General features: G+C 41.5%; 1 protein-coding gene across 1 annotated transcript; it reads left to right on the plus strand.

Annotated features, from left to right (window-relative positions):
- Positions 1–3766: 3766 nt before the first annotated feature.
- LOC110608333 lies at positions 3767–4807 on the plus strand. The gene has a single exon (XM_021747556.1). It carries the CDS (start codon positions 3767–3769, stop codon positions 4805–4807), a length of 1041 nt encoding a protein of 346 aa, XP_021603248.1.
- The last annotated feature ends 11404 nt before the right edge of the window (positions 4808–16211 follow it).

Below are 16211 nucleotides of genomic sequence, written 5' to 3' on the forward strand. Positions count from 1 at the left end.
AGTCTGTCAGAGTCAGCCAGAGGTGAGTGGAACTAAACTTAACCTTTTAAATTGAGAAATGAAATGCTTTTATCATGCTTCATGCATCATGATCATATTATAGGTTGTTTGCATTAGAATTCACGACTATGCCGCATTGTATTGTTGTGATAGATGATAGTGGATGGACATTAGGATGATTCATTAGCCTTCTAAATACGAAGTCCTGTGGTGCCCATAATAGGGCCGGGCAATACGAAGTCCTGTGGTGCCCATAATAGGGCCGGGCATGGAGTTGAGGGATTTTTGAATCAGTCCATCCGTGGTGTGATTTGTTTGTGCAGTGACGCATTTCATGATAGCATGTTTTAAATATTCTTTTTATAGTTCTACTCACTGGGCATCTAGCTCACCCCTCTCCCCTAACCCCCAGGTTTGCAGGTACGGGATAGATAGAGAAGGCAAGAAGAAAAAGTCATATGTATGTAATAGTTAGTTTGTGGACATGACAATTGTATTATGATGAAATGTAAAAATATTCAGGATGTTATGTAATGAGGTCATTGAGGATAGAGTTGTGCTTGACCATAATATATTGTTAATCCCTTTTGTACATACATGATCTTATGTTATGATGTTTATGTAAACTAACTCAACACAGGTTGTTTTGCCTTTAAGGCTTGATAAGATCCCACAGAGGGACTATGTTATGTATATGTTCAGAGTATGCACAGGTTGAGTTAGTTGAATGACAGTATGTATGAAGAAAAGTTTAAATTTTTATGCATGTTGTTGATCATGTATGGGATTATACAGGTTTACAGGTTTTATGTCAGGCTTGCTACGGGTCCCGGCGGCCTTAAGTCGACCCGGATCCTAGCGCCGGTAGCGGTCCGATTTTCGGGGCGTTACAGTGAACTTGGTTCATTCACTGATCAATGATCAATAGCTTTCTTATTTATTTTTTACAGTACTTGGGTGGACTTATAGCATAAACTGTAACTAAGAGCTAATTTGGAACTTACTTTTTGTGCTAACTGTGTTATATTCTAAAGTGGGTTATCTTTCGTGTAAAAGGAAATACTAATGGAGGCAAGAGCAGAATTTTTGGACTATTAATTTGATTATTTGGATACTGTTGATTTTTAGAATTTATGGGCTGCAATTCAAAAGTATCTTCTTACCTTATTCTGTGCAATCACTTTTCCCGCCTGCCCTCTGTTGTAATTTTAGCCTTTTTAATGGAACCATTATATGTCCCCTTGGAAACGCTGGTCCCTCTCTCTCTCTTTTTATTTTTATTTTTTTTATTTTATTTTATTGGCTTCTCTTCTCTCTGCATTCTGAGTCTTGTCTTTGCTTTACTCAGTTTCTCCTCTATTATCTGTTTATGGCTTCTCCTTAATTTTCATTTGTTTATTTATTTCAAACTTTTTTAATTTTTCGCGTTCTTTTCTTATTTTCCCCATCTTTGTTTGTTCGGTGGGGTTTTAGTTTAGGATGCAATTTTGGGAATTTTTCTTTCTCCCTATTGTGGATTACTGCAGTTTGGTGATGGAGTTTAAAAGTGGTTATAAGATTTTCCCAATCGAGGGACACATTGCTGGTAAGATGATTTCGGTTCAATTTGAGTACTGTTAACACATTCTTCATTAGGAATTTAACTGAGAACTAACTCAAGAATGCCATTGTAAGACTGTCTTTGTTATTGGATTGATGCAACTTGGAGATGTTGCCTCTTTTTAAGCAATTGGATTTGGGGCTTGAGATATTTTATCCTTGATAGCTCAATCATTTTGTTTTTTTTCTTTTGCTTGTTCATGCGATATGAATGTTTTGTGAGTACAGTTTTTATTTGTCTTTGACTTTTGTTAATGATAGAAAGGCTTAGTTGTTATTGTTGATAGTTGAGCTTTTTACACATTTTGCTGCTATTCAGATTTTGGAACATAGGATTTAGGTTTAGAATTCCAGGTGGATTATAATTTTATTGATAGCCGAAAATGCTATTTTTGACCGATTTTAATAATCACACAGTCAAAAAGAAAAAATAGTCTATAATTTGACACGGATAAAGAAAAATAACATACTTTTATATATGTTAAATAGATTTGCTTTTCGAAGGTTTAGTAGAGTATTAAGTAAGAAGATAGTCTATAATTTGACATGGATAAGAAAAAATAGTCTATAATTTGACACAGATAAGAAAAATCAACAAGAGTTAAGTGGTAGAATGTTAATTTTCAATGCTATGAATTTACTTTGTTTACGAATTATACATTCCAAATTACAAATTATTTAATGTTTTTTATTCTCAAACAATATTTAATTTGTAAAAAATAAAACTATCATAAAATATCATTTTAATTAGTATTAAAAGTATTGATATTATAATATTATTAATTTTAATATTAATATATTAAATTTATATTATATATTATTCAATTAATAGTTTTTATATTATATATTATTCAATTTATAATATATATGATAATATTAATTTTAATATTAATATATTAAATTTATATTAATAGTTTTTTAAATTAAGATTAAAATACTAAGATTAAATTAAAAATCACCTATGTTAAATTAATATTACCTTAATCAATTAATTTTAGTTAGACGACGGAATATTATGGATAAATTGCAGAGTATATGAATAGCTAAAATTATATATACTAAATAGTGTATATATTTAAAAATAAAATAATTTAATCAGTATTTTCTTAGATAAAAAGATTAAACAACTTAACTTTATTGTAGTTTAACTTAAAAATATTTATTTAATTAATTAATTTTAATAAAATATTAATGCCTTAATAATAATTTGCTAAAATATAATATTGCATTCAATAAAAATACATTTTTAGAAAGCACAAACCTGAGCCCAACTTTCTTATCTCAATGTTCAGGCTTATCAGTTTTATTTAAAAAGATTAGGTATATATATTTTAATAATAATTTTAAAATTAATAGTATATAAATTAGTACTTGGCCCTTCTAAAAAATTAAATATGAAACTAAAATATATATAGTTTGATAACTTTTATATTCATTTAAAATAGTAAAAAATTAATCAATACTTAATTTATTAGTTTGTCTTAAATTATCTTTGAACTTTGAAAAATTATAATTATAACAAATTTAATGTTGGAAATTAGTTTTATTTTCAATTGTAAGAATATAATTATAACAAATTAAAATGCTTCTATTAACTCCTAAAACGAGATAAAAATAAAAAATATAATTACCATCCAGCTAATTCACTTCATTTATGTTAATATGAAACTCAACCTCATAGGCTGCATCAGGGTTTCATATTTTTTGATCCAGTGTGTTTGGATGGATTGTCCATAGCTGCATTTCATAATAAGGTAAGAAGATACTTTTGAATTGCAGCCGTTTATATTAACATGTTGTGCAGCACTGAGTGCAGTAGCAACGTTCACATGCTGTGCAGCACTGCACTTGCTGCAAGTGCAGCACTGCACTTGCTGCAAGTGCAGCACTGCACTTGCTGCAAGTGCAGCAGCAAGCATCTGCTGTGCATAAATGCTATGCAGTGCAACATTGCACTTGCTGCCCAGCAATGCACTTGCAGCCAGTGCACTATGCACAGCTGCACTTACTGCAAATGCAGTCTAAGCTACTGTTGTGCACAACAACACTTGACCGATTGACTGTAATTAAAATCATAATCAAAATTATCTCAATTTACTTTAATTCCTCCTCCCATTTTTATGAATTTAATTTATATATTTTTACTATACATATCTTGTATAGGAAAATGAATGCCAATCGACAGTGGATGTATAATAGGCTCAAGGATGGGTTGTTGAATATTGAATTTTTAAACGGTTTAGAGGAGTTCATACAATTTGCTTCAACCCATCCTGAATGTATGGATGGTATGAATATAAGATGTCCTTGTAGTATGAGAAGGTGTTCGAATCGGAGGTTCCTCTGTGTGGACGATGTACGATATCATCTGATGAAAAATGGTTTCGTCCCTAATTACTACAGGTGGACAGCACATGGTGAATGTTGGGATGATCAAGGAACCTCTAGTGTGCTATTGTCTGAAACTATCATGGAAAACGATTTTCAAACTGGGGCTAATGGCCGATACCATGAAATGGTACTTGAAGGGTTTGGTTTACCGCCTCAAATTGAATTCATGGAGGAGGCACCTAATGCCGAGGCACAAAGGTTGTATGAAATGTTACAAGCAGCAAGTGAAGAGTTATGGCCAGGATGCAATAAGCACACAAAACTGTCTGCTGTGGCACGTTTGATGAACATGAAATCGGAGCATCATTTCTCTGTAAAATGTTTTGATCAGATTGTCGAGTTTTTGAAAGAAGTTCTACCCGAAGATAATGTGCTTCCTAATAATTTTTACAAAATGAAAAAGTTAATTGAGGGTTTGGGTCTACCAGTGGAAAAGATTGTTTGTTGCAGAAATAATTGCATGATATATTGGTCTAGTGACGCTGAGTTACAAGAATGCAAGTTTTGCCAGCTTCCTAGATATAAACGCACGGTAAACAGCTTGACAAAGCAAGTTGTTCAGAAGCCATATAAGAAGATGTATTACTTTCCTCTCACTCCAAGGTTACAACGGCTTTATGCATCAGACGCAACAGCACCCCATATGAGATGGCATGCTGAACATGAATATGAGGAAGGGGTCATGCATCATCCATCTGATTCTCCTGCATGGAAACACTTCAATGCATGTTATCCATCATTTGGATCAGAGATAAGGAATGTGATGCTTGGATTGTCTACTGACGGATTCCAACCATTTGGACAATCTGGCCAATAGTACTCATCTTGGCCCATCATTCTGACACCGTATAATCTTTCGCCATGGCTGTGTATGAAGTCAAAATATATGTTTCTCACTGTTATAGTTCCGGGCCCAAATAATCCTAAATTTAAAATTGATATATTCTTACAACCCTTAATCGAAGAACTAAAACAATTATGGAACATGGGGGTTGAGACATATGATGTGGATAAGAAGCAAAATTTTCTCATGCGGGTTGCTTTGCTATGGACCATTAGTGACTTTCCTGCTTATGCCATGCTTTCTGGTTGGAGCACTGCAGGAAGGCTTGCATGCCCATATTGTATGGATAACATTGATGCATTTACTTTGCCAAGAGGTGGCAAACAATGTTGGTTTGACAATCATCGCAAATTTTTGAACCATAACCATCCATGGCGGAAGAATAAATCATGGTTTAGAAAAAATAAAGTTGTAACTGAACATGCACCTCTAGTAAGGACTGGAGAGGAAATTTTGCATGATTAATGAGAGTGACAGATCCAGGTTCAGATGTTGTTAATGCTGTTATTAGTAAGACATGTGGATGGAGGAAACGCAGCATATTCTGGGATTTACCTTATTGGAGTTCCTTGCTTATTAGACACAACCTTGATGTAATGCATATTGAAAAGAATTTTTTTGATAACCTGTTCAATACCATTATGAATATAGAGGGTAAAATAAAAGATAATGCAAAAGCAAGAGAAGATATGAGGGAAATATGTCGGCGACATGAGTTGGAGATTAATGCAGAAACTGGCAGGTATCCAAAAGCAATATATGCATTGGACAAATCGGTAAAACAAGTTATTTGTGAATGGATGAAGGGACTCAGATTTCCTGATAGTTATGTGTCTAACATGGCTCGATGTGTCGACATGAACAAGTACAGATTATTTGGAATGAAAAGTCAAGATTATCATATTTTCATGCAAAGGTTGTTGCCTATTGCTTTTCGTGAATTATTACCAATGAGAGTGTGGGAAGCAATTACCGAGCTAAGTATTTTCTTTAAGCAACTAACGACTACGATTTTACGGGAGGAAGATATGCAAAGGCTTGAAGAGGACATTCTGGTTATACTATGCAAATTGGAGCGAATATTTCCTCCGGGTTTCTTCGACTCGATGGAACATCTTCCTGTTCATCTTGCATATGAAGCTCGCATTGGGGGTCCAGTGCAATATCGTTGGATGTATCCTTATGAGCGGTAATAATTAATCACTGCTGCTTTTTCAAAATATCAATTATTTAATATGCTTAATTTGTATGCTAATTAATTATGTAATACAGGTACAATGGAATTTTAAAGAAGAATATTAAAAATAAAGCCAAAGGTGAAGGATCAATTGTTAATGCATACTTGGTAGAAGAAGCATCTTCTTTTTGTGCTTACTATTTTGAGTCACATGTTTCTACAAGGCATCAACGGGTTCCACGTAATGATGATGGTTGTGTAGTGGAAGATCAGGAGATTGAAGAAAATTTATCAATATTCAAATATCCGGGTAGACCCATAGGTCAATCAAAGAAAAGGATATTGACAAAGGATGAAAGAAATGCAGCTCATTTATATATCTTACTAAATTGTGAAGAAGTTTTGCCATTAATCAAGTAAGTGAAATTCACCGCCAAATTATAAATTTAATAGTCTTCTAAAATGCATATATATTCATGGAAATAACCAAAGTTGTATAATTTCTCCTAATACAAGAATATATATTGAGGAACTACGGAGGATATCACCTAACATTACCGATGGGGAGGTAGACATCACATTGGAGAATAACTTTTCCACATGGTTCAAAGCATACGTAAGCTTTATAATACTTGCAATACTACGCTGAATTTGGTGAATGAATCAAAATTAATTTTATATGTTCACTTTTTGTAATAGGTACATGAACCAACCAACACAGTGAACAATCCTCTCATCCAAGATTTAGCCAAAGGACCTCTAAATACAGTGATTGTGTACACAGGATATTATGTAAATGGATACAAATTTCACACTGAGGGACAAAGTGCTAATCGAATGACAATGAATTGTGGTGTATGCATTAAAAGAACGAACTATAGTGATCAATCAAGTGATTACTATGGTAAGTTGATAGAGATTCTTGAAGTAGAGTACCCGGCTTTACCAATGAAGTGGACAGTTCTATTCCACTGTGAATGTGTAATACCCGGCTAGACTTCGGTATCAGAATTTCCACCGTCCGGTGGAATCTCGGATGTCGGAAACCTCTAGAAGGGTAAAATCATGTTTTTATAAAAATATTTTGATGTATTTTATGATTTTAAGTAAAAAGGAAGTTGAGTTTTTAAATGAAAATAGCCTTGGAGGAAGACCCAGGTTCGGCCGCCGAATTCCAAGTTCGACCGTCGAACGTGCATGCATTTCGGGAGTGCTTTAGGCCCCCGAAAGCATAAGTGAGGAAAGTCCAGGTTCAGCCGCCGAACATGGCATGCATGCGGAGGCACGTTAGGCCCCCAAAAGTGGTCTGGCCAGCCACCTATAAAGGGGTCCCCATGTCCGAACGGGAGAGCTTTTCTCCCCGTTTTTGGCCAAGGTGAGTTCTCCGCCGTCCCTCATCGATTTTGAGCTTCTTCCTTCGAATCTTCTTGATTTTCTTATGAGTTTTCACTTGGTTTGAAGATCTTTGAGCAAAAGAGCAAGTTTGGAAGCTTGGAGACCAAAGAGTGGATTTCTCCCTACCTCCAAGCTAGGATCGTCTTTCCTCTCGATCTTCAAGAGGTAAGCTTAGATCCAACCTTTCTTGCATGTTTTAAACAAGTTTTATGAAGATCTATGGGGTAGAAATGCATGTTAGGTTATTGTTATGTTTATGGGTTTATGTATGTTTATGAACAATGTGGGTTGTTTGATGTGTTGTAGCTGGGGTTTAGGATAGTTTGAAGCCCCTAGGAGCTTGTATGCTTGAGTATGCATGTTGTAGAATAGGAAAATGCATGATTGAATGAGTTGGGAGGCATTTGTGCATGTTGGAGCCGGGTTTTTGCCCTTTGGGAGAAACCAAGTTCGGCAGCCGAAGGGACTTTCGGCCGCCGAACCTGCCTGTGGAGGCAACTTTCGGCTGCCGAAGCCTGCCCCCGAAAGTAGACTTTCGTCTCTGGAGGGGACTTTCGGCCGCCGAAGGTGCCGCCGAAGGTGCATGACTTTCGGCTCTGGAGGGACTTTTGGCCGCCGAACCTGCCGCCGAAAGTGCCCTGTTCAGCCCTCCTTGGCATGAATTCCTTGATTGTTTTAAGGTGTTTTAGGGGGTTTTTGGGGGATGTTTTTAGAGTTATGTTTATGTACGTTAGGTTCCTCATTTAAGTCCACCTGTGTAGGTTCGGACCCGAGGAACCGAAGACCCCAGCAGTGAGTTCAGCTGCTTCAGTGTTTGTCAGAGTCAGCCAGAGGTGAGTGGAACTAAACTTAATCTTTTAAATTGAGAAATTAAATGTCCTTATCATGTTTCATGCATCATGATTTTGCAATAGGATGATTGCATTAGATTTCACGAATATGTTGCATCGCATTCTTTGTTGTTGATGTGGGTGAATATTGGATGACCCAATTAGTCCCTGAGGAAAGACCAGGACCCCATTCTACGGCCTGGCACGGAAATGAAAGACCAGGACCCCATTCTACGGCCTGGCACGGATATGGGACTCGAAGACCAGGTGCCTAGAGGAGGCCCTGGGACAATGGTAAGTAATGTATGATATGACAGGAAGACCAGGACCCCATGCTACGGCCTGACACGAAATGATGCTGGGATTATTTGGTGACAAGTTCACCCAACCCTTGATGTGAATTGTCTGAGTTATGATGCATTTCATATGAGCATGTTTGTTAACATGTTTTTATGGTTCTACTCACTGGGCTTGTTACCTCACCCCTCTCCCTTAACCCCCAGGTTTGCAGGTACAGGATAGAGCAGGAGGTCGGATAGAGTAAAGTCTTAGTCATGTAATAGCTCTGTAACGACCCGAAAATCGGACCGCTACCGGCGCTAGGATCCGGGTCGACTTAAGGCCGCCGGGACCCGTAGCAAGCCTAACATAAAACCTGTAAACCTGTATAATCCCATACATGATCAACAATAAGCATAAAAATTAAAACTTTCTTTTGCATACTCATCAACCAAACTCAACCTGTGCATAAACATTAACATAACATTGATCCCTCTGTGGGATCTCATCTGTGCCCTCAAGGGGTAACATAACCTGTGTTGAGCTGGTTTACATAAACATCATCAAAATCTCTAAGATCATGTATAAAGAGGGATACAACAATCTATGGTCAAGCACATACTAACATCCATAAAACTCATTACATAACTATACTGTACTTTTACATTACAATTTTGATCATGTCCATTGCTAGCTATTACATAAACATGACTTCTTTACTCTATCCGGACTCCCGCACTATACTGTACCTGCAAAAATCCTGGGGGTAAAGGGAGAGGGGTGAGCTAAAAGCCCAGTGAGTAGAGCTATTAAAACACATTAACACTATGCTCTATGAAATGCATCATAACACAAACAATCCACATAAGGGTTGGGTGAACTTGTCACCAAATAGTCCAAGTTAACTCTGTGCCAGGCCGTAGCATGGGGTCCTGGTCTTCCTGTCATACATACATTACTTACCATTTTCCAGGGCCTCCTCTGGGCTCCTGGTCTTCGAGTCCCATAACCGTGCTTTACTCTGTGCCAGGCCTGTAGACTGGGGCCTGGTCTTTCTTACTCTGTGCCAGGCCGTAGCATGGGGTCCTGGTCTTCCTGTCTTGGACTAATTGGGTCATCCAACATTCACCCACATCAACAACAATAGATGCAATGTGACATATTCGTGAAACTAATGCAATCATCCTATTGCATGATCATGATGCATGAAACATGATAAAACATTTAATTTAAAAAGATTAAGTTTAGTTCCACTCACCTCTGGCTGACTCTGACAACACTGAAGCAGCTGAACTCACTGCTGGGGTCCTCGGTTCCTCGGGTCCGAACCTACACAGGTGGACTCAAATGAGGGACCAAACATACCTGATCATAACTCTAAAATATTCCCCAAAAACCCCCCTAAACATCCTGAGAATATCACATAGAGATATGCATGGAGTGGCTGAACAGGGCACTTTCGGCGGCACCTTCGGCGGCCGAAAGTCCTGGACAGAGACGAAACTCAGGCAGGTTCGGCGGCACCTTCGGCGGCCGAAAGTGCCAGACAGAGACGAAAGTCTCTTTTCGGGGGCACCTTCGGCAGCCGAACGCTGCCTCCACAAAAGGGGTTCGGCGGCCGAAACTCCCTTCGGCTGCCGAACCTGGTTCCTGCCAAACGGGCAGAAACTTGGTTCAAATGAACCTCCTGCCTCCCAAAACCATAAATCATGCATATATCTCAACCAAAACATGCATACAAGTTCCTAGGGGCCTCAAACATACATAAACCCCATCTACAACACTTCAATCACACACAAACAAGCTACATTGTTCAAAACATCAATATATACCCACAACATCAACATATAACCTAACATGCATTTCTACCCATAGATCTTGCATAAAACTTATTTAAAACTCATAAGGAGCTTAAGATCGGCTCTTACCTCTTGAATATCGAGGGTTGAGGAGATCTAAACTTGGAGATGGGAGAAGTTCCAACTTTTGGTCTCCAAGCTCCAAAACTCGTTCTAAGCTCAAAGATCTTCAAAACCCAAGTTATAAACTTGTAAAGATCATGGAAAAAGGAAGGAAAAACTCAAGATTGGGGAAGGATGGCGGAATGCTCACCTTGGCCGGAATGGGGAGAAAAAGCTCGCCCATTTTCGGCTAAGGGACCCTTTTATAGGTGGCTGGCCAGGCCACGTTCGGGGGCCGAATGTGCCTCCGCATCCATGCAATGTTCGGCGGCCGAACTTGACTTTCGGCGGCCGAACCTTTACTTCCCTCACTCATGCTTTCGGGGGCCTAACGTGCCTCCAAAACGCATGCATGTTCGGCGGCCGAACTTGACTTTCGGCGGCCGAACCTGGGTTTTCCTCCAAAGACTTTTCTTGTAAAAACTCATTCAATTTCATACTCAAAACCATTAAAAACATGAAAACATTTCACAAAAACATGATTTTACCCTTCTAGAGGTTTCCGACATCCGAGATCCCACCGGACGGTAGGGATTCCGATACCGGAGTCTAGCCGGGTATTACATTCTCCCCCCCTTAAGAAACATTCGTCCCCGAATGTTCCTCAACTAGTACATGCATACCAAACAACATATCATACACACATAAACACATAGAGACTAACCTTAAAAGAGATGAGGATATTGCCGGAGCATGGACTCCCGTGTCTCCCAAGTGCATTCTTCCAGATTGTGGTGGTTCCAAAGGACTTTCACCATTGGGATTTCCTTGTTTCTTAACTTTCTGATCTGAGTGTCAAGAATCCGCACTGGCTGCTCAACATAGGTGAGATCCTCTTGGATCTCCACATCAGGCTCACTAAGAACCTTGCCCGGATCTGACACGAATTTTCTCAACATAGAAACATGGAAAACCGGATGGATTCTCTCCATCGAAGCAGGTAAATCCAGCTTGTACGATACATTCCCAATCCTTTGCAGGACTTCAAAGGGTCCGATGTACCGCGGAGCCAGCTTACCCTTCTTCCCGAACCGAACCACTCCTTTCATTGGAGACACCTTGAGCAATACCAGATCCCCCTCCTGAAACTCTACTAGTCTTCTGCGGATGTCTGCATAACTCTTCTGTCTGCTTGTAGCTGTCTTGATTCTTTCTCTGATCATGGGCACCACCCTGCTGGTGATCTCTACTAGCTCGGGTCCTGCTAAGGACCTCTCTCCTACCTCTTCCCAGCAAACAGGTGATCTGCACTTCCTTCCATATAAAGCTTCATATGGAGCCATCCCGATGCTAGCATGATGACTGTTATTGTAGGCAAACTCCACCAAAGGTAGATGCTGCCTCCAAGAACCGCCAAAGTCCAGCACACACATTCTCAGCATATCTTCTATGGTCTGGATGGTCCTCTCTGACTGTCCGTCTGTCTGTGGATGGAAGGCAGTGCTGAAATCCAACCTAGTACCCATAGCATTCTGCAGACTCCGCCAAAACCTGGAGGTGAACTGGGGCCCTCTATCTGACACTATAGAAACAGGAACCCCATGCAGTCTGACTATCTCATCAACGTACACCTGCGCCAACTTGTCCACAGAATAGCCACTCCTGACAGGGATGAAGTGAGCAGATTTGGTGAGTCTGTCCACAATCACCCATACGGAATCCAATCTGTTGGACGTCGCCGGTAACCCCACTACGAAGTCCATGGCTATATTCTCCCATTTCCATTCTGGAATAGGTAGCGGGTTAAGCATTCCAGCCGGCTTCTGATGTTCCAGCTTCACCCTCTGACATACTTCGCAGGCTGACACAAACTGTGCCACTTCTCTCTTCATAGCTGGCCACCAGTAAACTTTCTTCAGATCTTGATACATCTTGGTGGCTCCGGGGTGAATGTTGTATCTCGCATTATGAGCCTCTCTCATAATGTCTCCTTTTAGCCCTATGTCATCTGGTACACACAATCGACTCCCATAGCGGAGGATCCCCTTATTGTCAAATCTGAACTCACTATCCTTGCCTGACTGAACAGTCCTGGCAATCTTCACTAACTCTGGGTCCTCATGCTGTTTCTGAGCCACCTGTTCCAGAAACACGGGTGTCACTTTCATCTGAGCAACCAAGGCACCTGTACCAGACAACTCCAACTGTAGACCTTCCTCAATGAGCTTGTAAAACTCCTTCACCACTGGTCTCCTCTCTGCCGTGATGTGGGATAGACTGCCTAGTGACTTCCGGCTTAGGGCGTCTGCCACAACATTCGCCTTACCCGGATGATACTGAATCTTGCAATCATAGTCACTCAGCAACTCTACCCATCTCCTCTGTTTCAAATTTAAGTCTCTTTGACTCAGGATGTATTGCAGGCTTTTATGATCTGTGAAGATCTCACATTTTACCCCATAGAGGTAGTGCCTCCACATCTTGAGTGCAAAGATTACTGCTGCCATCTCAAGGTCATGTGTGGGGTAATTCAACTCATGCTTCTTTAGCTGCCTAGAAGCATAAGCAATCACCTTCTCATTCTGCATAAGCACACAACCTAGTCCTACACGGGACGCATCACAAAAGACTGTAAAGTCTTCATCACTAGATGGCAGAGCTAAAACTGGTGCTGAAGTCAACCTCTTCTTGAGCTCTTCAAAACTCTCCTCGCACTGGTCGGTCCACAGAAACTTCTGATTCTTCCTGGTTAGTCTGGTTAGAGGAGCTGCTATCTTTGAGAAGTCCTGAACGAACCTCCTGTAGTAACCTGCCAAACCCAAGAAACTTCTGATCTCTGTCACTGAAGTGGGTCTAGGCCAGTTAGCCACAGTTTCTGTCTTCTTGGGGTCTACCTCTATACCATTCTCTGACACTACATGCCCCAAGAATGAAATGCTCCTCAGCCAGAACTCACACTTTGAGAACTTGGCATACAAGCCATGCTCCCTCAAGGTCTGTAGAACCAACCTCAGATGATGGGCATGTTCCTCTGCACTCCTGGAATACACTAAGATATCATCTATGAAGACAATAACAAAGTGATCCAGGTACTGGCTAAACACTCTGTTCATGAGGTCCATGAATGCTGCAGGGGCGTTAGTTAACCCGAACGGCATTACAAGGAACTCAAAATGCCCATATCTGGTCCTGAAAGCCGTCTTTGGAACGTCCTCTTCCCTGATCCTCAACTGGTGGTACCCCGATCTCAGATCTATTTTGGAGAAACAACCCGCTCCTGCTAGCTGGTCGAATAGATCGTCGATCCTTGGCAATGGGTACTTATTCTTGGTAGTGACTTTGTTCAACTGCCTGTAGTCGATACAAAGTCTAAGGGATCCATCCTTCTTTCTCACAAACAAAACCGGAGCACCCCAGGGTGAGGTACTCGGTCGGATGAAGCCCTTGTCTACCAGCTCCTGTAACTGCTCCTTCAGCTCTTTCAATTCTGCTGGCGCCATCCTGTAGGGAGGGATAGAGATCGGTCGAGTTCCAGGCATCAGTTCTATCTCGAACTCTATCTCCCTAGCAGGTGGTAAACCTTGCAGTTCGTCTGGGAACACATCTAAGTACTCTCTAACCACTGGCACCGAGGCGGGCTCTCTAACCTGATTATTTAGCTCTCTCACATGAGCCAAATACCCCTGACATCCCTTCCTAAGCAACCTACGAGCCTGAAGAGCTGAGATCATACCTCTAGGTGTACCCCTCCTGTCTCCTCTGAAGACAACCTCTGATCCATCCTGACCTCTGAACCTGACTACCTTGTCCCTGCAGTCCAAGGTAGCACCATGGGTAGATAACCAGTCCATCCCTAGAATGACGTCAAAGTCTGTCAAATCTAGAACCACAAGGTCGGCGGACATGCATCTCCCCTCAACAAAAACTGGACTACATTGACAGACTGACTCTGCCACTGATGGATCACACTTGGGTCCACTGACCCAGAGAGGACACTCTAACCCAGAGATCATCAACCCCAACCTCTGGACGGCTCTCGGAGCAATAAATGAATGAGATGCACCAGGGTCCATCAATGCATATACATCCGAACATCCAATGACGAGATTACCTGCCACCACGGTGTTGGATGCGTCTGCCTCCTGTTGTGTCATTGTGAAGATCCGTGCTGGGGCTGACGGACCTTCTCCTCTGAAACCCGCTGAAGAAGAGGCTGCTCCTCTCCCTCTGCCTCTGCCACTGGCCTGAGTCATGGCTGGAGCTGCTGGCTGCGCTACACTGCCTGAAGCTGTCTGCTGGGACTGAGCCATCGGGGCCGCTCTTGGACAATCTCGAGCTATATGCCCCTCCTGACCACATCTGAAGCAGGTGTTCGTCCCAAACCGACATACTCCCTTGTGTGGCCTACCACACCTTGCACAAACTGCATTATCCGCACCAGAGCTTGAGCCACTCCCAAATCCCAGACTAGATTTGACCTTGTTCCAGAACTTATTCTTCTTACCCTTGGGTTTATTCCATCTCTTACTGCCTGAAGCTGCTGCACTAAGGGTAGAGGGATCTAACTTTCCTCCACCCGGAGTTTTAGAACCAGAAGCTTGTGCCACTGTCTGCTTAACTGTCCCCTGAATGATGGCACTAGCTTCCATTCTCCTAGCCATATCTACTATGGCGTGAAAACTCTCTCTATCTGCTGACTGTACCAAGGAGGAATACCTGGGATGGAGCTTCATGATATACCTCCTCGACTTCTTCTGGTCTGTGCTAAGGTCCTGCCCTGCAAATGGCAGCAACTCCATAAACCTGTCGGTATATTCGTCTACACTCATGTCATCAGTCTGCCTCAACTGCTCGAATTCTATCATCTTCAATTCCCTTGAACTATCAGGGAAAGCCCATCCTGCAAACTCATTTGCAAACTCTTCCCAAGTCATGCTGTCCACTCTCGGGTTCACATAATTCTTGAACCACTCCCGTGCCTTCTTGCACTTAAGCGTGAACCCAGCCATCTGAATGGCTCTACTGTCATCCGCCCCTATCTCGTCTGTAATTGCCTTGACCCGCTCCAGGTACACGAACGGATCATCACCGGTTTCAAACTGGGGAGCACCCAGCTTCATATAGTCTGTCATCTTAACCTTGCTCCCACTGGCTAAGCTAGGTCTAGGTGGTTGAGCAACTGGGGCTGCTGGTTCTGCAGGTGGTGGAGGTGGTGCAACATTTTCTGAGGTAGGGTTTGCTGGATTTGGATAGTAGGGTGGAGGTGGATACATTGGGTACTGAGAGTACGGTGGGTAGTATGGTGGGTATGGCATCTGTGTGGGATAAGGGGTGAAACTAGGGTAATCCGATGTACCTCCCATCGAATACCCGGGATGTTGTGAGAAATGTGGGTAGTGAGGTGGCTGTACAAATCCCGAGGCCTGAGTGCCTCCTTGGGACTCTCCCATTCCTTCTTCTGACATACTGACTCCCAAACTGCCATCCCTCCTCTGTTCTACGTCCATATCATCCCCCATGCCCTCAGACATTCCTCCCTGAACTGTTCCTCTGACTGATCTGCTTCTACCCAGATCCAAAGACCTTCTAGGGTCTCTTGCTGCTCTTTCTCTATTGGACCTACTAGACATTGCCCTAGGCAATGCTGGAGGACGGGCGCTCATGCCCTCATCCTCAGGTGGTACTCCAGTCAATCTTGCTGATCGACGAGTTCCTCTCATCCTGTTTTCTGAAAAACAGTGCACATCACAAGCAACATTAGCATCATATGGTTCATGTGGGCACACATGAACCCT

Source organism: Manihot esculenta, chromosome 3 (genome assembly GCF_001659605.2).
Source record: "Manihot esculenta cultivar AM560-2 chromosome 3, M.esculenta_v8, whole genome shotgun sequence".
NCBI classification, from domain to species: domain Eukaryota; kingdom Viridiplantae; phylum Streptophyta; class Magnoliopsida; order Malpighiales; family Euphorbiaceae; genus Manihot; species Manihot esculenta.